Raw genomic sequence first — 24,024 nt, forward strand, 5'->3', positions numbered from 1 at the left:
AGTAAACAACTAAATTAGCTATTATGCTATCACAAACACTTCAATGTTTAAATGTGTCAGGTATTAAACCTTAGGCATGCCTTGACAAGCCATTTATGGTAGGCTCACATTGGAACTGTAAAGGATCAACTGAACCAAATTACTAACAGCAATAGGATTTAAACATAATATACTATCTCTCCTCTTGACACAAAGGTAGTGCAGACTCAAGAACACAGGACTCAGGAGCAGAGGTATGCCTTTCGGCTCGAGCCTGATCCGCCATTCAATAAGATCATGGCTAATTTGATTGTGATGTCAGGTCCACTTTCCCGTTTGCCTCCCATAATCCTTGACTCGCTTCCTGATCAAAAATAGAACTCAGCTTTGAACACATTCAATTTTCCAGTCTCCACTACTCTCTGGGGAACAAAATTCCACAGACTAACAACCCTCTGAGAGAAAAGGTCTCTCTTCATCACTGTCTTAAATGGGACACCCCTTATTTTTAAACTGTGTCCCCTGGTTCTACCTCTCCCCAAAAGAGGAAACATCCTCTTGGCATCCCGACTTGGAAATATATCGTCATTCCTTCACTGTCGCTGGGTGAAAACCCTGGAACTCCCTCCCTAGCAGCAACGTGGGTGTACCTACACCAAAGGGACTGCAGCGGTTCAAGGAGGCAGCCCACCATCACCTTCTCAAGGGCAATTAGGGATGGATAATAAATGCTGGCCTAGCCAGCAATGCCCACATCCCGTAAATGAATACAAAAAAAAATCCACCACTAATTTCCTCAGGGTATTAGGTTTCAATAAGATCACCTCTCATTCTTCTAAACTCCAAGGCCAAACTGCTCAACCTTTCCTCATAAGATAACTCCTTCATCACAAAAATTGGTCAAGTGAACCTTCTCCTAGTAGAGATGAACATGACACAGAAATAGTGCAGGAGACCCTAATAAAACAAAGGACAGGCAGCTGAGAGAAAAGTTTAAATCATTTCTGTAAAATGTGAAATAAAACACCAGAAACATTGATGAGTGTTCGAAAAGCTTGTTGAAGCATTCAGAAAGCACTAATTGTTAATTAAGCCATGCAGAACATAACATGCAGTAACATAAAATGTAAAATCTATTATGTGTAAAGTCTGTAAAAGGTTTTCCAATTCTTCTAACATTTATATTTTAAGCAATTGTTAACGTGCTGTCTCAAATCAATATTTTCCTTAGAAATGTTCGGCAAATCATTCTATTGGTTCTTTTCCCCCTCACAGTGATTCCTGCTTTTGCCATTAGAAACTCCCTTAGGTTCTGGTATAGATTTAGAAAAACTATCGCTGTCACATAACTATCAACCACAAAAGGTTTTGCTAGTTTAAATACCCCTTTTATATATATTTCAAACTATTAAAAGTTTTGGATATCATTGCAAAATAATTTTCAAAATCAGCCCACCATGTAAAGGTTTTGTTCAAAGTTAATCTCAGATTTTTATGTAATTAAATTATAAACCAGAATTATGTGTGCATACATAAAATGAACATCGATTTGTGAAATAAACCCAGCACAGGATTGCAGAAATCAAAAGTGCTGCTAAGTCTATTAAAATGCATGCAGTGTAATACATTGATCCCCAAATATACTGTTAGGGTTGCAGCAGAGGCGAGTCATTTCAAAGGATAGGACTTTCATTTCTATATTGTCTTTTATGAACTCAGGGCATCCCAAGATGCTTTATTGAAAATGAAGTAGTCACGAAGTGTAGTCACTGTTGCAATGTATCAAAACGTGGCAGTCAATTTGCTCAGAGCAAGGTCATGCAAACAACAAGGGAGAGAGTGCAAAATATCAAACATCAGATAATGCAGGCTTCTTTCTTTTTCCTCCAAGTGACTAGCCATAGAACATGATAGTCAAGAGGCAGGTACCATATAAAAACAAAAAACTGTGGATGCTGGAAATCCAAAACAAAAATAAAAATACCTGGAAAAACTCAGCAGATCTGACAGCATCTGCGAGAGGAACACAGTTAACATTTCGAGTCCGTATGACTCTTCAACAGAACTAAGGAAAAATAGAAAAGAGGTGAAATATAAGCTGGTTTAGGGGCGGCGGCGGGGTGTGGGGGACATGTAGAGCTGGATAGAGGGCCAGCGATAGGTGGAGATAGTCAAAAGATGTCATAGACAAAAGGACAAAGAGGTGTTGAAAGTGGTGATATTATCTAAGGAATGTGCTAATAGGTGACATTAAGAGTAGAAAGAAGGACGAGCAAGGTACAGATAGCCCTAGTGGGGGTGGGGTGGGGGGAAGGGATCGAAATAGGCTAAAAGGTAGAGATAAAACAATGGATACATTTAAAAATAATGGAAATAGGTGGGAAAACAAAAATCTATATAAATTATTGGAAAAAAGGGGGATCAGAAAGGGGGTGGGGATGGAGGAGAGAGTTCATGATCTAAAATTGTTGAACTCAATATTCAGTCCGGAAGGCTGTAAAGTGCCTAGTCGGAAGATGAGGTGCTGTTCCTCCAGTTTGTGTTGAGCTTCACTGGAACATTGCAGCAGGCCAAGGATGGACATGTAGGCATAAGAGCAGGGTGGAGTGTTGAAATGGCAAGCAACAGGGAGGTCTGGGTCATGCTTGCGGACAGACTGAAGGTGTTCCGCAAAGCGGTCACCCAGTCTGCGCTTGGTCTCTCCAATGTAGAGGAAACCACATTGGGAGCAGCGAATGCAGTAGATTAAATTGAGGGAAGTGCAAGTGAAATGCTGCTTCACTTGAAAGGAGTGTTTGGGCCCTTGGATGGTGAGGAGAGGGGAAGTAAAGGCCCAGGTGTTACACCTTCTGCGGTTGCATGGGAAGGTGCCATGGGAGGGGATTGAGGTGTAGGGGGTGATGAAGGAGTGGACCCGGGTGTCCCGGAGGGAACGATCCCTGCGGAATGCTGCCGGGGGGGTGGTGAAGAGAAGATGCGTTTAGTGATGGCATCATGCTGGAGTTGGCGGAAATGGCGGAGGATGATCCTTTGAACGCGGAGGCTAGTGGGGTGATAAGTGAGGACAAGGGGGGCCCTATCATGGTTCTGGGAGGGAGAGGAAGGTGTGAGGGCAGATGTGCGGGAGATGGGCCGGACACAGTTGAGGGGCCCTGTCAACCACCGTGGGTGGAATATCTGGCAGATACTGTACGCCTGGTTTCTCAGTCACAATTGCAGGTATAATTCTAGGCTGGCCATATACAGTTCTTAAAAAATGAACTGGCAAATGAAACTGCCTTACGTACACTATCCTTAGAGAATGGAACATGTAAGGTAGCAGCATTACTTAAGCTACTAGTATATATTGACCCCAAGGAATCTGATAATCAGAGTGGGAATTCAGGTAGGCTCAGCGTCAACATAGAGACTGGCTGCATCTCAAAGCATGATGCAACCTGTTAAAGTCAGGAAGTTCTTTTTTCTTGCCCTTGAATATTGAGAGGTGATTGAACATTAAGATTTTTAGACATTGCCCTTGAGACTTCAGAGGAGCTACAGAGAAGCCGCACTTTTCATCCAGTCGGACCTGGACTACTGAGATGACTCTGAGACAGGTCTGGAGGGGATACCTGAGCAGCAGTGAGCCGCACCTGCGGGTATGGTTGCAATTCCATAAGATGATGAATCCCCCGAAATGCTCTGATGGGATGGGTCATCAACAGTGCTATCAAGCAGCACTTGCTTAGCAATAATCTGCTCACTGAAGCTCAGTTTGGGTTCCGCCAGGGCCACTCAGCTCCTGACCTCATCACAGCCTTGGTTCAAATATAGACAGCTGAACTCTGGCGGTGAGGTAATAGAGTGACTGACTTTGACATCAAGGCAGCATCTGACCAACCAAGTGTGGCATCAGAGTCCTAGCAAAACTGGGGTCAATGGGAATCAGGGGGAAACTCTCTGCTGGTTGGAGTCATACCTAGCATAAAGGAAGATGATTGTGGTTGTTCGAAGTCACTCATTTCAGTTCCAGGACATATTGTAGAGCTCATCAGGGTAGTGTCCTAGGCCCAGCCATCTTCAGCTGCTTCAACAATGAGAAGTGGGGATATTCACTGATGAATGCACAATGTTTAGATCATTCGCGATTCCTCAGATACTGAAGCAGTCCATGGCCAAATACAGCAAGACCTGGACAATATCCAGGCTTGGGCTGACAAGTGGCAAGTAACATTTGCGTCACACAAGTGCCGGGCAATGACCATCTCCGACAAGAGAGAATCTAACCATCATCCTTTGACATTCAATCTTGTGGCAAGTAACTCACCTCCTGACTCCTCAAAGCCTGTCCACCATCTACAAGGCACAAGTTAGGAGTGTGACGGAATACTCCCCACTTGACTGGATGAGCATAGATCCAACAACACTCAAGAAGCTTGACACCATCCAGGACAAAGTAGTCTGCACCCACAATTATTCACTCCATCCACCACTGACGCACAATGTGTACCATCTACAAGATATACTGCAGGAATTCACCATGGTTCCTCAGACAGCACCTTCCAAACACAATCGCTACCACCTTAAAAGGTAAGGGCAGCAGACACACGGGAACACCACCATCCTGACTTGGAAATATTTTGCCGCTCCTTCACTGTCGATCAGTCAAAATCCTGAAACTCCCTCCCTAACAGCACTCTGGTTGTACCCATGCCACAGGGACTGCAGTGGTTCAAGAAGGCAGCTCACTAACACCTAAGGGCAATTAGGGATAGGCAATAAATGCTGGGCTAGCCAGCGACACCCACATCTCACGAACAAATAAAAATAAACGCTCTTCCCCAAGGTCAGAATCAACTGTAGCAACATCTCCTTCTCTGCATCCCATCTTGTTGCAGCATTTTCTATCCTTCTAAATCTATTCTCATCATAATTTCAACCATCAGCAACTGTTGCTACGTTCACAGTAAGTTCAAGCAGCATTATTTCTCTGCAGATGCACCAGAAATCCTGTTTATGCATGTAGACATAGCCAAACTCTACTGTCCATGTCAAATCAAGTCTCGCTTATCCATCACCCTCGTCTTTGCTGACCTAGAGGGTCCAGGTCTATTAACTCATCCAAGTTAAAATTCTTGCGTTTAAATTTTTTTTTAACAATTCATTCGTGGGATGTGGGAACCGCTGGCTAGGCCAGCATTTATTGCCCATTTCTAATTGCCCTTGAGAGGGTGGCGGTGAGCTGCCACCTTGACTCCTGCAGTCCACGTGGTATAGGTATACCCACAGTGCTGTTTGGGAGGGAGTTCCAGGATTTTGCCCCAATGACAGTGAAGGAATGGCAATATATTTCCAAGCTGGTGAATGGCTTGGAGTGGAGTGCAAGTTCCATAAAGTGGTGTTCCCATGTGTCTGCTACCCTTGTCTGAGATAGTAGTGTTCATGGATTTGGAAGGTGCTGTCTAAGGAGTCCTGGTGAATTCCTGCAGTGCATCTTGTAGAAGGTGCACACTGCTGCCATTGTGTGTCAGTGGTGGAGGGGGTGAATGTTTGTGGATGGGGTGCCAATCAAGTGGGCTGCTTTGTCCTGGATGGTGTCAAGCTTCTTAAGTTGTTGGAGCAACACTCATCCAGACAAGTGGAGAGTATTTTGCCACACTCCTGACTTGTAGCTTGTACAGGCTTTGGGGAGTCAGGAGGTGAGTTACTTGCTGCAGGATTCCTAGCCTCTGACCTGCTCTTGTAGCCACTGTATTTAAATGGCTGTTCCAGTTCAGTTTCTGGTTAATGGTAACCCCCAGAATGTTGATAGTGGGGTTTCAGCGATGGTAATGCCATTGAATGTCAAGGGGTTAGATGGTTAGATTCTCTCTTGTTGGAGATGGTCGTTGCCTGGTACTTGTGTGGTGCGCATATTATTTGCTACTTGTCAGCTCAAGCCTGGATATTGTCCAGGTCATGCTGCATTTGGATATGGACTGCTTCAGTATCTGAGGAGTTGAGAATGGTGCCGAACATTGTGTAATCTATAGGGAACATCCCCACTTCTGACTTTATGATGGAAGGAAGATCATTGATGAAGCAGTTGAAGTGGTTGGTCCCAGGCCTAGTTCAAATTACTGGACATGTACTACCAACGCTGAATGCTTAAGGCATGGGAATCAATGAGGCTGAAACTACCCAGCAAAAATGAAAGTATTTACCAAAAGTACCATACATCGTTAATGGACAATTTCAACACAACAGGAGAATAATTTCCACAGAAAATACTTCCCTCAATCTTTCCTTCTCCTTTAACCCCATTTTAGACAGTTCCATATCAATCTGGATAGTAATTGCCTCATGACACAGTGGGAAACATAAATCTATTCTTCACACCCTTAATAGTTTACATTAAAAATAGGTATTTTAAATGGGTCATAAATTGAACATCTTGGGGCTAACAAACTATATTTACTTCCACTGTGCTGTTCACCATATCAGGTTCACAAAAATAAATAATAAATACAGAAAATGCTGGAAAAACTCAGCAGGTCTGACAGCATCTGTGGAAAGAGAACAGAGTTAACGTTTTGAATCTGTATGACTCTTCTTGAGAGCCATACAGACTCAAAACTTTATGGGAGAAAAAATTTCCCCCCGTCTGTTTAGGGGGGGAGGAGGAGAGAAGTGCGCGAGTGGGTGCGCCTCTGATCACCGTCCCCAATTAAGGCCCCCTCAACGTGACATCTGCTCGAAAGCGCTATGCACTCCCTATGCGGGCGGGGGAAATCCCTCAGCCGGGACGCGCACGAAAGAGCTGCCTCAGGTAGATCGACTCAGAATTAAAATTTGTAACACAAATGGTAAAAAAATTCCCTAACATGTCTCAACTCATGTGACAATGTCACATGAGGGGACATGTCCATAACTTTTATTGAAAGCTTTAATAAAAATTTAAATACCCTCATGAAACCTCATCCCGCCAGTGGACAAGGTTTCATGCTTTTTCCGAAGCCAGGGCTCCCAGCCTGCCCGTCCAACCTTAAGGTTGGACGGGCAGCTCCATTAATGACTTTAATTAGCTTTTCAATGGCCTCAATAGGCTGTTGACAGGTCGGCGGGCGCGCAGCTGACTCGACTGCGCTCCCGGTGACCTGAAAATGGAAATGACGTGGGGCGACGTCGGGAATTCCACCCGGCGTTATTTTATGCACCAGCGAGCGGACCCAGCCCCCACTTGCCGACTAGAAGATCCTGCCCTATGTATCTCTCTCCACAAATGTTGTCAGGCCTGCTGAGCTTTTCTAGCATTTTCTGTTTTTATTTCAGATTTCCAGCATCCACTGTATTTTGCTTTCATCACAAAAATAAACAGCTGGTTATAACATTATATATTTTATGATTGATACTGGTAATACCAAATCAAGAATGTAGCTTTTTGAAATCATAATCTGATAACAATTGAAATGTTTCAAACTGTGTCAAAAGCACAGAAGACTAGAAAAACGATCTAATTAGTGTCAAGCAATTATATAACATGGTATCTGTGCTGATAGAAAAGTTTCACAGTATACCTTATATTTATGCATTTGATTCATATGTGCAGTGCACAAAAATAATTCCAATTGATATTTGCAGGGTAGTGTCTATTTTTGTTATTTTAAACAAAGAGATCAGGTGTTCACTTAGGATTTCAAAGTACAGAATAATCAAAATAATTACTTTCACACATCAAAATCTATTACTTTGTACAGTGGAATAATTTGCCAATTAATAGAAGTAATCCATGCAGGTGTCATTAATAGCTTAAAGTGAAAAAAAATTAATCTGTGTCTTTGTACTGAAACTGCCATCTAGTGTTTAGAAAACAGTTTAACTATGTGGGTATCCATTGTCTCCTTGAAGTAATAAGTACATTGCAGCTTAATGGGTTCTTTCTTAATTTCTTAAAAACTGGGAATAAAAAGTTTCATTCTTAGTTTAGTACAGAGATACTTGTCTCCTTCCCCACTCCTCAAAAACTAAATCATTAACTGTAATCATTCATTGGTTTATTTAAGACACAACCATACTTTAGGACAAGATGATGCTTTGGATTGTAAGCATTTATGGTGTGAGGACCTGTTCTGTGAGAAATATAACTGACTGGATTCAGTGCTCATATATGAACACAAATTGTAATTGCTGAAGTTATGAATAGCTGATACAGCAGAAGTATTACATTTATGATTAATTAAATCTAGTAAGTTTAGGTTGCAAAATAATATAAGAAATAGGAGCAGGAGTAGGTTATTTGACCCTTCAAGCCGTTTAATATGATCATGCCTGATCTGATTGTGACCGTAACTCCATTTTCCTGCTGCCCCATAACCCTAAACTTCCTTGTAGATCAAAAATCTGCCTAACTCAGCCCTGAATATATTCAATGATCCAGTCTCCACTTCTCTCTAAGGTAAAGAATTTCAAAGATTAACAACCCTCAGAAGCAATTCCTCCTCATCTCCATCTTAAATGGGAGACCCCTTATTTAGAAATTGTGTCCCCTAGTTCTTGAGAAACATTCTCTCAGCATCTACCCTGTCAAGCCCTCAGAATCTTATAAGTTTCAAGATGATCAACTCTTATTGACAAAATATTGACCTTTTTAAAATGCTATCCAACTGTAAAATAATTAACTATATATTATGCTGACCAGTCTCGGAAATTGATTTTGGATTTTTCACAGTTGAAAATAAAGGACTCATTATTGTAAATCAACACTTAAAATCAATAAAAATATCAAAGACTATTGTAAAACACAAGCTGTTCTTAAAATCTTTGCACTGATTTTGAAGTACAGTAGCTGTGCTTTTTAGCTGCCAATCATTCTTCGACTCTGTTACCTTGCCATGTCTTTCATAACAGAACTAGGATAATTCTTTCCCCAGTGTAAATCCACCACACATTTGTATCAGCAGCCATTCTAATACTGAGTGTGACTGCCATGGTCACTTATCACTAGAGACTTCTCTTAATTCAAAGAAATGTCTAAAAAGCTGCAATAGTACTCTCACCTTGACAGCAGTTTCACTGCCTTCTGCTTTAAAATCTTCAAATTTCATTACATCGGCCATAATGAAGCCCTTCTCGAAATCTGTGTGGATCTTGCCAGCAGCCTGAGGCGCCTTCGTACCTTTCTGTCAGTAGAAGACCAAAGGAAAATTAATTGTTTTTAAGAAGATGGATTACAGCAGAGATGCATGTCCCTTTGATACAGTATCAGGCTTCAGTGAAACTTTGCTTCATATCACTTGACATGTCACATATACAATCAGCCTTATCCTGATATTGGATACCCATTTAGGAAACCAGAGATAAAGTAACCTCTGTTATCAATGCAAAGCAGCAATTTTTGATACAGATTTTGAAGGTGGTATTGATTTTAGATGAAGTAATCTTGTCACTGTGAGCCCAGCTACATCTTTTCTCATTTAAGGTGTCTGAGGCAATGTTTTGGTTACATGATCTGAGGCTATAATTGAATTTATTGACCCAAAGGGCACAAATAGCATTTTTCAAAATGTAAGACAAGCTTTGCTTGCGACATTTCCACAGTATGAATATTGGTACTCAAACTCTCAATTCAAAAATCAATTAAATGTTTTCAGATATTAAAATTATTTTCAAGAGAATTATGTTTGTTAGAATGACTGACAAAAAGGGGAAAAATCTAAACCAGGGTACTTATTAGCAAATGACCACACTAATCTTAAATGAAAAATGTACAATAAAATGCTATCAAATGTTTAAATATTACTGTCCAAAAGGACTTTTACCACACAATTTTCGTAAGTTTGTTGCAGATGGACAAAAGTGAGTAACTTCAGGACATGTGTGCAAATAAGCTTTAAAATCGCTCCTGTGTTTTATTTTATGTTTCTGCATAAGCTTTATCTGCAAATCTTTACACTGTGTTAATTAACCACATTCAGTGGTTAAAGCTAAGCTTGCATTTAATTTCTGAGAACTGTAATACAAAGTAGCACCCAGCTCACAAAAGCTAAGAGAAATGTGCAACATTCAGTGTTCATTTGATGAATATAATCTATTATAATCTACAAAGCATAAAGTAATTTCCTTGATAGAGCACTGATAAATGTAACCATCATAAATCAGCGTTTAGGTTTATGTAGGAGGACAGGAATACAATATTATGTAATTGCCCATATGCTGAATTATAATGGGTCTACAATGTCAAAAAAGGCCATGCAAGAAAATTTGACACATAATGGTAACCTCAAAGATGCTTATCAGAGCATGTTAAAATATCTGGCACTAGAAAAGTCAGTTTTCACAATACAAGATATATTGAGTTAATATGAGTACTCACTGATGCTTACCTGCCTAAATATCCCTGAAGCATTCAAAGTTACCAACAGAGTATCTGAATAAAAATGCACCCATAATTACCTATGCTAGATAAATTATTCAACTCTTCTCTCCAGACCACAAAGTTTATTTTGCATGTACATTTCTGTATTAATAAACTCCACATATGGAGACAGCGTGCTGAATTATACAGGGTGCCGTGGTTCCTGCCCACCACAACTAAAAAGTCGTGGGATAGCCTGCCCAGAGAAAAGTAACTGCCCCCGCAGTCATTTAATTGGTCACTAATAGGCTGGAAGTAAATTTCTACCCCTCAGGACACAAAGTTCCTTCACTCAAAGAGCAGCTGGCCAATCAGAGGCCTGTAGCTCTCGACTTATCGGTAGCAGTGACTACTGCTAGTACTGCACTTGGGTGATGAGGACAGATCGGAGTTTTGTAAGTGTTTGAGGATCGGGAGGTGGGTGGTGCCAGGGTTTGAGAGGCAATGGGGGGAGGGTTCCCTACTTTGGGCCTCAATTGGCCCACTGGCAGACAGGTTGCCTTATGCCATCCCCACTGCTGGTAGAATTGTAGTGGGGCCCACTAGATTTAACCTGCCCTACGCCTTCAAATCAGCTGGCAGGGGAGTGCAAATACAACTCTATATTAAAAGGTACGGCTGTCAAAATTAGAGTTTATTAGATTAATATGGTAGACGAGCCATGTGTCTACTATAGTAGAGCTATACAGAAGGTCACTGACATATGCAGTTAGTTTTTCGTCCCCCAATACAAAGTTAAATGCAGCCACAACATTATAACTACCTGACCTCCGAGAATTCATTCAAATAAGCTAGAACTACTTAATACTTATAAGCTGTAATATTATGATTCTACAATCAACAGCTTCTCAAATGAAAATACAAATTTTGTTAATTGCAAGAGTGGTTGTGGTATGCCCCCTTCCCTAAGGTAAATACTCTCATGCCATCTAACCTTACTGTACATATGCTGTCTGAAAAGTAAGTGACAATAGATTCAATATTACATCCCACTTCAACTGGCCTGGCCAGAGTGTAAGATTACTATGGCTGTAGTGCAAACTCTCCTCTTCATGTAAAAGTTTTTTTTTGAAATGATGCCCGATTAAATGTATTGATACCAAAAATATAATTTAAATGCAAGTTTCTAAGTTAAAATGGAGTTGATAAAATGATATTAATTTGGTGTCAGCACATGATTGTAATGCTTGAAAAACCTTGCTCCCCAATTTAAAACAACTAGCAAACCAAAGAAGCAGAATAAGGTCAAAGAACTAAATAGTCTACTCCTGTTCAAAACAGCATCCCATTCAGCACCATTTTGGTGCACATGGAATATGCAAAGGAATTTACCATTTTGTATTTTTTCTAACGAAAATAATATGCTCTGTTAACATCAGCTGCTGTCTGTTTTCAGCCATTACTGGGCTAAAAAATGAATTTCAGCTTTTGAAAAATAAACAATAAACAGGTGTCAATCCTCATTTCTATAATACAGGAATCCACTGATAATTTTGCAGGTGTCCATCTAATACAAATTATTGGGTCTCCTGAGGGTTTGACTTCAGAAATAAAAATCCAATCACTCCTAATAGAAAAGAGATTTTTGACCACTATTTTGCGAGACATAAAACCAGAAAGAAGTCTAGAATTGAAGCTAATGCTACCGAGTGCCCTTTTCCTGTAAATCATTAAACATCATAATTTACAATTATGCCACTGAGCTTTTGTGTTCACAGACACTGAGAACAGAAAATCTTTGAAATCTTTACTTTTGGAAGCTGCATCATTAAGCAAAGAACAACTCATAATTGCAATGAAAATTTGAAAGTAAAAAATTTGTAACAATCTAACAGCTGCTAAATAATTTAAAAGTAGTCAATCACGTACATAAATTCAACTATGGTGAATAACTCCATACCTATCCTGGGTATAAACAACTTGTCAAATTAATATTCCTCATTAAACTTTAATCTGTATGTTTCAAATTTTGCACACACAAATAGGACCATCAAACATTGAAAAAACTGATTTGACATTGTGATATTTTAGTCCAAAATGTTACAATATACAAAGAGCTCAACTGTGCAACACTTAATGTACTACAAACATTAACCTGTAAGAGATCAGCAAAAAAATGAGAAATTCATTAAAGTCCATTCATGATTACCACTGAATAAAACCATTTTGCATATTAACGGATTATATTAATACAATGCTGTTAGTTTAAAAAAAACTTCATGTTACTCAAGTAAAGCAAGAGAAGAAGCCACACACAACCCAAACAAACTTAGCAAATACCAAATGAAAAGCAACATCAATTTCACTGGCGACAAACCCAGTCACACAGATTAAGCAAGCACAATACTGAGGTGCCTTATCTCTGACCACAGGAGGAGGGAAGATAGATTCTGCAGGATGAAGAAATTCATACTATGTAATAGGCAGAATCAATTGCTACCTGCCTCAATCAATGCACCCCACTTTCACTGTTCAACAGCTCACAAATAATTAAAGTTAACACGAACAAAACCCCATCTATAATGACTAGCTAACCACTGCCGTGACAAACTTAAAAGTCTGTGATATCAATCTGAATTCAACAGTGTGGAACTGTGTATGGCTGACAACAGACTATGAAACATACCTTTATGGTCCATGCTCGCACTTCATCTGGGCCTGCAGTAAAAAAATATTCGAGCTGCAGAGATGAGAATCCAGTCTTGATGATCTTGGGCAATGCACTGAAATGACAAACATAAATGCTTCTTTTAAAGGTACTTTCAATTTATTTCAGTGCAAACATTTTAAAAATTATTCGTTAACATTTTAGGATTTTGAAATTGTATATTCCCAAATACAAATAATGTGATACACAAATGTTATCTTTCATAAAGTTATCAAATAACAAAATACATTATTCAAATGCTTTATTTTCTGTTATTTAGGCTTGTGTATAATTATTGTAATTTATATACTGTCAATAAATATACACATTGAAATTCCTAAAATTGTGAACATTTGGAGGTTGCAACCTATGACAAATACAATCTTAAGAGTTCTGAAGAAGTCATATTCGACTCAAAACTTTAACACTGTTTCTCTCTTCACAGATGCTGCCAGACCAGCTGAGTACTTCCAACATGTTTTTATTTTTGAGATTTTAAATACCTCTTCCGTGCCATAGCTCATCTAACAATAAAGGCTTTGCAAGGAATATTGCCCTGAGAAGACACTACCCACAGGCTGACATGAACCTCCCAACAGCTGTAACAAGGTTATAAACAAATCAGTGTTTAAAAAAATAATTTTATTCTCATACAACATCTGTAAGTAAAAACTGAATAGGGTTCCTATGGAATAAAATCCAATAAAAATTATCAATGTGGGCATGAAAAATGCATAGTGCAATTATATATGATATGGGCTATACTAATAAAGCACACAAAATTTAAACACCCTTAACTAATGTGTTATTATAACTCCAAACCATTTTCTCTGTATATAAGTTTAATGTGGCATCCTACTATCTATTGTGGCTATCTGCCAGCTATTCTGAATTTGTGGGCAAAGTGCAGCAAAAAATGTTTCATTTTTAAATAGAGGACAAAAGAATCTTGCAAAAGCTCTGCATGACGAATGAAAGTTGACTCCAAGCTCCAGTTCAACATTTTAATTAGCTCAATACTTTCTGTTCAGCTTCTTAAAAAAGTAGGATTATGTGCAGTGAAGAAGTGGGGAGAAAAGATGAACAAAGACAAGACAGCCAAACAAGAGAAATATTAGTCAATCTGGCCCCCCCTTGGAAATCTACTTAATACAACCCACCTCATTCTCTAAATCCCTAAACACTTCGTATGAGCAGAAATCTGATCAGTTTAAGAGGGGAATAAGCCAACAACCCATTAACAAGGAGCGAGACCACAAACAAGATTAGATGTAGGCAAGGACTTCACGCTACCAAACTCAGTTGAACACCAGGTGCCTAGAACAAACAAATTACTTATTCCTTTGCTTCGTGTAAAATATATCCAGACCATAAAAACTAATATAGCTATGTACGCGTCTCACAAGGATCAAGAAATCAAAATGCCTAATAGTTTTGTAAAGTATCTAATTTAAAAACAATTCTGCACTTCAATTAGTTAAAACCATTCAGAATTCTGAATAAAACTTTTCAGAAGAAATGCTTATTAACCTTTGGGTTTTGTTTTCTTCCAGATATTTCTCTTTCTCTTCTTCACCCATTTCCTGTATCTTGAGTTCCAGTGCTCCACTGAAAGGTATGACCAACGCTCTTGGGTCATGCTTGTCCACCCACTCTTTAATCTTTACTAACCTGTACACAAAAGGCACAAAAACATTTTCATGAGCTGCATGCATCACTGTATCACATTCATTATCCAGTAGGGCATACATATTCATTAAGAATGTGTGGTTTTTATGATGCCATTTTTCTGTATGTCTTTCAAGGTCAAGTCATTTTCAAGTAATGATTACACTAAGAATCCAAAATACCACTAATGTTGCAGTTAGCTTTTACTCAATCTCAAGTTGCAGTTACACATTATGCTTCTTTATATGAAAGCCATTATTAGTAATAAAAAAATCTAGACGTAAATGGGAGGAGGGTCAAATACATAGCAGTAAATTATTCAATGGATTGTTTCTTGCCAATGCAGCCCAGTGCATTCTGTGCATAAGCAACTCCAAGCATGCACAGAGCAATCACCGGCATCATCATAACAACTCCGCAAATTAGCCAGCTTGCCAGGGTCAATTCACGTATGCGCAGGCTGATATCAGGATGGGGGAGCGTCAGGGACAAGGGTGCCAGGGGGAGGGTCGATGACGAGGGTGCCGAAGGGGAGGGGCAAGGACAAGAATGCCGGGGGAGCAGCGAGGACAGGTGAGATGTAACCTGTTACAAGCAAATCACGTCAGGTTCCAGACTCTCATCAAAATGTAAGTAGAATATATTTGGAATGTTGCAGGGGACCTAGTTTTCTGGTTGCACAGCTTAAATCCTTTCCTCAGATAGGAACTCTGTCTTTGGAATACGGCAACTTTGTTACCTTAACCAACTTGGAGCATGGAAATGATGTACATTGTAACTCAGCTCCCAACCATTGCACGACTGTAGTTAAAAAGTCTACAAATCTTTCTGGGAGTGAACTGCACTCCAGTGTCTTGAGTCGATCGATTTATTGTCCCATTGTGGCAATATTCTGTGCAGTTTATGTGACTTTGATGTAAAGTCACTAACTTCAAGCTGAGTGAAAAGGATGAAATGCCAACTTTCACCATCATTTACATTCCAGTTTAATGATGAATAGCATGGCCTAAGAGGCCTCCTCCTTCTAGGAGATTCTTATCAAATCAATCCAGATTTGCAAGCACATCCATGCTTGCCTCAATATGCATTGGCCTGAAAGCTTGTACAGTATTCAGCCAATGGCCAATTTATTTCAGCCACGGTGTACACTTATGAATGAAAACATGTACCATGACAAGTCACAGAAATATATTGTTGATCATAGAGGTGGAGCTTGAACGCTTAGAGAGGTCAAGAAGGGATTAAAGAATATGAGGTATTGGGACTGGCTGGAAGCAAAAACTGGCAATGAGCTGCTGGCCTACTTCCTTCGAAAGATTTGGCAACCAGGTAAAAATGTTGTGCCTGTGGTGCAATTCACAGAATTGTTAAGGTGCAGGAAACCATTTGCCTCATCGTGTCTGCACCGGCTCTCCGAATGAGCATTATGACCATGCCATTCTCCTGCCTTTTCCCTGTAACCTTGCACATTGTTTCTACTTAAATTATCTAATTCCCTCTTAAATGCCTCGATTGAACCTGCTTCTACCACACTTCCAAGCAATGCATTTCAGACCTGAGCCACTCGCTGTGTGAAAAAAGTTTTTCTCAGATGGCATTTGCTTCTTTTGCAAATCATTTTAAATCTGTGCCCTCTCGTTCTCGATCCTTTTACGAGCGGGAACAGATTTCTCCCTATCTACTCTGTCCAACCCCTTCATGATTTTGAACACTTCTATCAAATCTTCTCTTAGCCTTCTCCTCGCCAAGGAGACAGTCCCAACTTCTCCAAACTATCTTCATAACTGAAGTCTCTGATCCCTGGAACCATTTTTGTAAACCTCTTCTGCACTCTCTCCAATGCATTCACATCCTTCCTAAAGTGTGGCACCCAGAACTGTACACAATACTCCAGCTGAGATCTAACTAGTGTCCTATACAAGTTCAGTATATTCTCCTTACTCTTGTACTCCATGCCCCTGTTAACAATACCTACTAGGATACTGTATGCTTTATTAACTGCTCTCTCCACCTGTCCTGCCACCTTTAATGACTTATGCACATATACACCCCTCTGCTCCTGCACACCCTTAAGAAATGTATCGCTTATTTTATATTGTGCCTCCATGTTCTTCTTACCAAAATGAATCACCTTGCACTTCTTTGCATTGACCTTCTTCATCTGCCACCTATCTCCACCCACTTGTCTTTGTCCTTTTGAAGTTCTACAATGTTGTCCTCACAGTTTACAATGCTTTCAAGTTTTCTATCATCTGCAAACTTTAAAATTGTCCTCTGCACACCAAGATCTAGATCATTAATATAAATCAGGAAAAGCAAGGGTCCCAAAACCGACCGCTTGGGAACTCTACTATAAACCTTCCTCCAGCCTGAAAAATATCCATTAACCATTACTCGCTGTTTCCTATTACTCAGCCAACTTTGTATCCACGATGCTGCTGTCTCTTTTATTCCATGAGCTATAACTTTTCTCACAAGTCTATTGTGTGGACTATACCAAATGCCTTTTAGAAGTCCATGTACATTACATCAACAGCATTACCCTCATCAACTCTCTCTGTCACCTCTCCTAAAAACTCCAGAAAGTTAGTTAAACACAATCTTCCCTTAAGAAATCCATGCTGGCGCTTCCTAATCAACCCACATTTTTCTATTGACTTTTAATTCTATCCCGAATAATTGTTTCTAGAAGCTTCCCCACCACCAAAGTTAAACTGACTGGTAGGTCATTTCTGGGCTTATCATTACAATCTTTTTTGAACAAGGGTGTAATTTTTGCAATTCTCCAGTCCTCTAGCACCTCCTGAGTCCAGGGAAGACTAAAAGATTATGGTCAATGCCCCTGCGATTTCCACACTCACTTCTTTCAATATCCAATTCAGAAGTACACTGTGGTGCATGGGGGAAAAAAAAAAGTACCACTTAAGCACGCTGAATGTGCAAAACAAATTGAAAACATGAGGACCCAGAAGATCAATTATCTGCCGACAGGTTGGTCTCATGTAATTGTACTGAGTACAATGCAAATCCCATTACTACAATGCAAAGGACAGAAAGCCAAATGATTTAAGTTTTTATTCATTGCATATGCAAAATCGTTTGAAATTAACTTTCACCATTAGCCAGCCAGTCTGCTTCAAAAGTGTACAATTGCATTGAAACTAAGATGGCACTTTTTGTTGCATCATTCTACAGTTGTTCTGCTGAGAAATCCCAGTCAAACTCTGAAGGATCAGCCATATGGCCAGCATCCATTTGTCAAGGCTGCTACTGCTACAACTACCTATGCAATACCTCATCTCCACCAAAGCCATATGTACCAACCAAAGATCGGAGGTCAAATTTTGAAGCCGTGCTTCTTGGTTATCTTGCTGAGAAGAACCTGTCTTTCACCATGGCACAAAAGTCATCTGACTTGCCAAACAGTTTTCCAAAGATCCCCAGAAGGCATCCAGGAAGTTTTCAGTAGATTGCACATCAGCTTTATATAAGCTGAGGTTTGGCATTGGGAGATTTTTCTTAGGAAAGCTAGATGAGGATGTAAAGCCAAGTTTCCTTCCTCTGAACATCGATGAAACAGCATCTGAAAGCCATCACAGTAGCTTGAGTCCTATCTAGCTAGTTTTCATCAGATCTAGGAAAGATTGTCGTTAGCCATCTGGATTCTGCAGGAGTAATGTTCCTCAGCACAGAATCCTTTATTGGATAAACTAAGTGAAGCATTTGAGAAACAAACTACCACAAAACAAATTGATGCCTATTTTGGTGGACTCCTGCATGTGACGAGCGACTCAATGTACATGCGCAGAAGAAAGGCAGAAGGGGGTTCATGTCACCACATTCACATTGCTTGTAGGAAGCTCGGCAAACCCTTTGATTTCCACTTTGAATGTCTTCCGCATGATCGTTTTACTAACTTCAAGTGGTCAACAGACTTGAGAGTTCTTCAGCCAGATTTGCATACGTCTTGGGGACGAAGTATAACATGGGTGTGCTGTGTAAGCACATTGAATGTCAGTGCCACTAATCCTTCATTTCCATGCTAATGTACTTCCTATGTTAAGGGAATAAAGTGCCAATGATTCACAAGTTGAATGATGAAATCAATGTGGCAAGGATGCTTTTGACCTATTTTCTGAAGCCAGAGGCAATTAATGGAACCAAAACCAACTAGAGGCTCACAGAACTGGATGAAAAGCCAGAAGAAATATCCTTGCCATGCAGTGGCATGTTTGTCGGTCAAGCTGCAGAGAATATAGTTACAATTATCACATTCCTGAAGTCGGGCCAGGGGCGGGGAAGCAAGTGTATGGAATCTTGTTATGAGCAAAAGGCCACCACTTTGAAGATCTCAGCTGGAGTACTATCCAGGCTGCAGGCTTTGTTGTTTTTCATCTGTTTAACTGCTTGTTGCATCTCTCCATTGATGGTGGTTCACCTATGGATGTTACCACAGGGTGCTGGGGATAGTTTGTAGAATACCAGTGGCCATTGTGGATTCATGGTTAAAACATTGTTCAAAATGTTCTTTCCAGTATTGATGGATTGCATTGCCATCCTTAACAACAGGAACACCAACCTGTAAGAAGGGGGATTTTGTCCATGTGACCTTGATCTATAGATGGCCTTGGCGACTCCAAAAAAGCTTCGCATGTGATGATGGTCAGCACACTGTTAGATCTCTTGGGCTCTGTTTCCACCTTCTTCAAGAAGGGAGATAAATCATGCCCATGTAAACGATTGAGGTATCTCCTTGTCCATAGCAGGGAAAATCCTGACACACATTCGCCCAAATCCCCTATTTCCTGTGGCTGAGGAAATCCTCCCAGAGCCACGTCTATTTTGCCAAACATATCCAAGAAAAATGTCAAGAACACCATCAGGAACTCTTCATTGCATTCATAGACCTGACCAAAGCATCTGACTCAACAAATCGTAAGGCGCTATGAATTGTGCTCTGAAGATTTGGATATCCAAGAAACTTCTTTCCAGTACTACAACTGCTTCACGATGATATGACGGCAACCTGCCTCAAGTGGGAGATTTGAATCAGACACCCTCATTTTCCAGACTGGAGTAGAGCAAGGCTGTGGTGTTTAGTTACAACCCACTTGACAGTGACTATTCTCCTCTGGTTTCAATCTTGATTACTTTCTAAATAGGAAACTCTAACCTCAGTCACCTCCATGAGGAGGCCAAAACTAAACTGACCAACATAGATATACATGATCTATAGTTTGCAGATGACTGCAGTGTCGTTGCCCACTCAACACCATTTGCAAGCCACTCTCGATCTCTTCAATTCTGCATAGCAGATACTCAGCCTGTTCTTGAATGTTTCCAAAGTGAAACTCATACCAACCCACACCTGGTGAGCCAAATATTCCAACTCCTATATATGTTGAAGGACAGAGTCTGGAATATGTTAAGTGCCTCCAACACCTTTGCAGCCACCTCTCTCAAAAGGTTACCATTGATGAGGAGATCCAACGCCAGATCAGCTGTGCCAGCTCAGCCCTCTACAAACTACAGCAGCAAGTGTTTGACAACAAAGACCTCAGCAAGTCAACTGAAGTTCTAGTGCACAGAGCAGCTGTTGTCACCACACTCCTGTACAACCGTGAAACCTGAACTGTGTACCAGCAACACCAAAGAGCACTAGAAGAATTCCATCAACAATACATCACTCCAGGGACAGATCATCAGGCAACAAGGGAATGGCAGGTACAGATTCCCAAGCATCCAATATTGTATAGGACAGATAGACATACGTGCAAATGTCACAGAGGCAGTGCGTCTCTCAAGGGTGACAGTCACCCACCTCTGCACCCGAATGCAAGACGATCTACATCCACAAGGGTACGGTGGGCATCCAATGCCAGTGGTTTTGAAAGTCACTGCAACAATGAAGCGCTATGACTCCAGTTACTCCCAGGGATCAATGGGTGACATTTGAAGGATCTCCCAAACAACCACTCACTGCTGCAGAGGAGATCACATAGCACAAGAGGGCTGGGAGTACATAATATTCAGGACAGATAAGGACAACCAGGCAAGAGGAGGCAATGGGATTTGTAGCCATTGCCAGGTTTCCATGTGTTCAGGGCACAATAGACTGCAGCCATGTTACCATATATGTACCATCAGAATAGCTGGCAGGATTCATCACAGAAGGGACTACTATTTGTTCAATATGCAAGTTGTCTGAGACCACAGTAAATGAATGATGCAAGTGTGCTCGATATCTGGTCAGCAACCACGATGACTATGTACTGTGCCACTCACTGGTGTGGCACCTGTTTGTCACAAGGCTGCAGATTAACAAATGGGCATTCGGTGACATGGGCTACCCTCTTTGGACCTGGTTGATGATGCCCATTGTGATGTGATATACATTTACCTTTAAGAGGCATACCTTAAACTGTTGATCACTATCATTGAGACAGGATGTGATGCAGTAGTCCAATGAACTCAGTCTACAGCAGCAGTGGTTGAGCTCAGACATGAGTACGTAGTTTCCCAATTAACACTGTATGCATATAGTCTTATCTTCAAATAAAGAAACCACGTTATTGGTTCACGAATCCTTGTTGTATGATTGGTATGTTTAAGTCCAATAGAAGAATATAACATGATGGCAAGAGTGGTTTTTGAAGATTTGACTCAGTTACACAAGTCACACGCAGCAGTTGTTTCACACCAGTTCTGCTATCAAGTAATAACTTACGGTGTGTAAGTGATTCTGCAGCACTGTACAGATCCTATAAACTGTACCTTCATTCTGAGACATCACAACTTGCTCCAGCTCGCAGGCACCTGGTCCCAGTTAGGTTGTTGAAATTTGGGAGAACTTAATTCGTATAAGTCTACCTGCTCCAACGTTTATGCAGGAAGAGAGATTAAATGGCTGACTCTGGAGGGTCCTATTTTATACAGAACACCACAGATGGAGGAATCCATTACTGCTGCTTGTTGTCCCTACAGGAGGTCGAGAGGATGATTAAACACTGGGCTAGGCAAGAAGAATCCATCAAGTAACAGCACCCAACAGCTTCTAAGAGCCAGGAGAAGCTTGTAAAAAGTCGCCTTTTTTGACTTGCCTTTGATGCAGGCATTCCATTTTGCGCCAAAAATCAGTGTTTGTGGGTGGAGCTTCAGCAAATCTGGGAAAGCAGAAAAGAACCCAACAGCTCCACCATTGCAGCCGAGCAACAACCTATGACCAGCTAAAGCTTAAGGTACTACGATTCTGGGAGCCAAACAGCCTGAATAGCTGTCCTGTTCCAGATAATTTTAATAATCCTGTAGAAACCACACAATGGCCACATAATTTCCAACACACAACTGGAAGCCAATGGACCTCCTATCTGAGTTTACTTCATTCTGTCAACGTATAGAGCTATGTTTTCTGGACCTCAATATTTCTGAAATAGACAAACAAGCCATAAAAATTAAAATTGCTGCAGGCAATGAAGGCCTCCACACTTCAGGTCTGTCAGGCGATGACCTTAAAAATCCACATAAAATATAGCCAACACTCAAAAATCAATTATGAATGAAACTCAAATTCCCAATAAACCTTGAGGTAACAACTAACGGAGGCCACTGATCAACTAATAATACGATGCAGAGACAAGGGAGGTGATTGCAACTTTGTGGCATCAGAGCTAGCCGACAAAATAATTGAGCTCGTGATGGCATTCACCCCAAAAGAAGTGTTCCAAAAAGACCTCTTGGACCAACCCAAAGGTTACAGTGTGCAAGCACTAATGTAAAGCGGACACAAGTACAAAGCCATGCTACTAGGTAGATAGAGCCTACAGGTTATGCATCCTTCTTTCATCATTGGAACGATAACCAATACAGGGAAGCCTAGTAAGCAATCTAAGCAGTGTGGCCTCACACATGCACTCTGAAATTGCACAGTTTTTATGCTATACACAGGACACATGGCTGGACATTGGAAGCACCACTAAAGAAAGCAATCAAATGGTTCAACGTCATGAGGAGCCACAGCCAGAGATGAGACAGGTACAGTATCCCAACCGACAAAAAAGGGGTACCAAACAGCATCAAGCCAATATCCACAAAATGTCTAGTCTAGTCTAGTCAGATGATGAGGATGACCAGCACATCAATACAGAAAGTGAGCACAGTGAACATCAAAGGATGCATTGGCACAGTGGAACCAACAGAAGTCTTTGTCACCAACCAGATTACATGCGCACAGATGCAGGATCAGCACAATTTACATGTAAAACTGGATACTGGTACAGGTGCAAACATCCTTCAACTTCGCACACTGAAATGTGTGTATCCACAGATGTGTTGATTCAATCAACCATGACCAAACTCATCACGTATAATGATTTGGAGATTCCGTTCCTGGGATCCATTACACTCAAGTGTTGTTACAGCAACTCACCCTGGTCATCTCAGATATTTTATGGGGAGAATTTTTTCCGTCGAGCAGGCTGTCCAGGAGCTGGCATGGAGCCGATCACTACCCAGCTGCGCGCTGCCATTTTACGTGGGCAGGCCAATTAAGGCCCGCCCAGCGTGACGCGTGCCTGGTAGCACTCAGCGCTATCTGTGCAGGCGGGGAGAGGAGGGAGAGTCAGGGCCTGCACGCCAAAGAGGCATGGGGCTGCCTCAGGGAGATTACGTTCAAAATGAAAGTTTCAAATAAAGAAAGAATAAAATTATTTAGACATGTCCCCTCATGTGACAGTGTCACATGAGCTGGGACATGTTTATGAATTGTGTGAAAAATATTTATTAATTTAATAAAACCCTTTATGAAACCCTTTCATGCAAAACGCGAAGGCCATATGGGCTCTTCGCCTGCCCGCCAATCTAAAGGTTGGACAGGCAGCCCTGTCAATTCCCTAAATTGTTTTATTAATGGCCTTAACAGGCCTTTGACAGTTCGGCGGGCATGCAGCCACCTCCAGTGCATGCCCACCCGACGTCACCATGCACCATTTTGTGTGGGGCTTGTGGGGCCTGTCCCCGCATGCCGACACGAAAATTCTGGCCTATGTTGCGGACACCACAGATCCAGTGGTCGCAGGGACCGGCATGCAGGGACCTATCCTTGGTATTGTCAAGACAACAACAAGGACCACAGATCACAAGGAATGCCATTGGAAATCCTTTGCTTACACTGGGAGAAGACCAACTATCTCTGCAATGCAGATCATCAGCCGACAAACTACGCAGCACAGGTGGAACTGAATATGTATACCCATTCTGAACTTGCAAACGTCATTGTATTGCAGAACCAATGCAGAATTACTATTCAGCAGTTAAGTGCGAACAGTCATCCCCAGTCATCACTTATCAATTTTCCCAGGAG

The 24,024-nt window shown here is 41.0% G+C and overlaps 1 protein-coding gene across 3 annotated transcripts in view; it reads right to left on the reverse strand.

Annotated features, from left to right (window-relative positions):
* The window catches only part of ola1 (Obg-like ATPase 1), a 200,616-nt gene that overhangs the window by 4,236 nt on the left and 172,356 nt on the right, over window positions 1-24,024 (reverse strand). For all 3 annotated transcript variants that reach the window (XM_041201409.1, XM_041201408.1, XM_041201410.1), the window contains 3 exons: window positions 14,529-14,669; window positions 12,978-13,074; window positions 8,994-9,116 (listed from right to left, as the gene is read on the reverse strand). In XM_041201409.1, coding sequence (XP_041057343.1) covers window positions 8,994-9,116; window positions 12,978-13,074; window positions 14,529-14,669 — 361 coding nt within the window. The remainder of the gene's footprint in view (window positions 1-8,993; window positions 9,117-12,977; window positions 13,075-14,528; window positions 14,670-24,024) is intronic.

Source organism: Carcharodon carcharias, chromosome 12, assembly GCF_017639515.1.
Source record: "Carcharodon carcharias isolate sCarCar2 chromosome 12, sCarCar2.pri, whole genome shotgun sequence".
In the NCBI taxonomy this organism is placed as follows: domain Eukaryota; kingdom Metazoa; phylum Chordata; class Chondrichthyes; order Lamniformes; family Lamnidae; genus Carcharodon; species Carcharodon carcharias.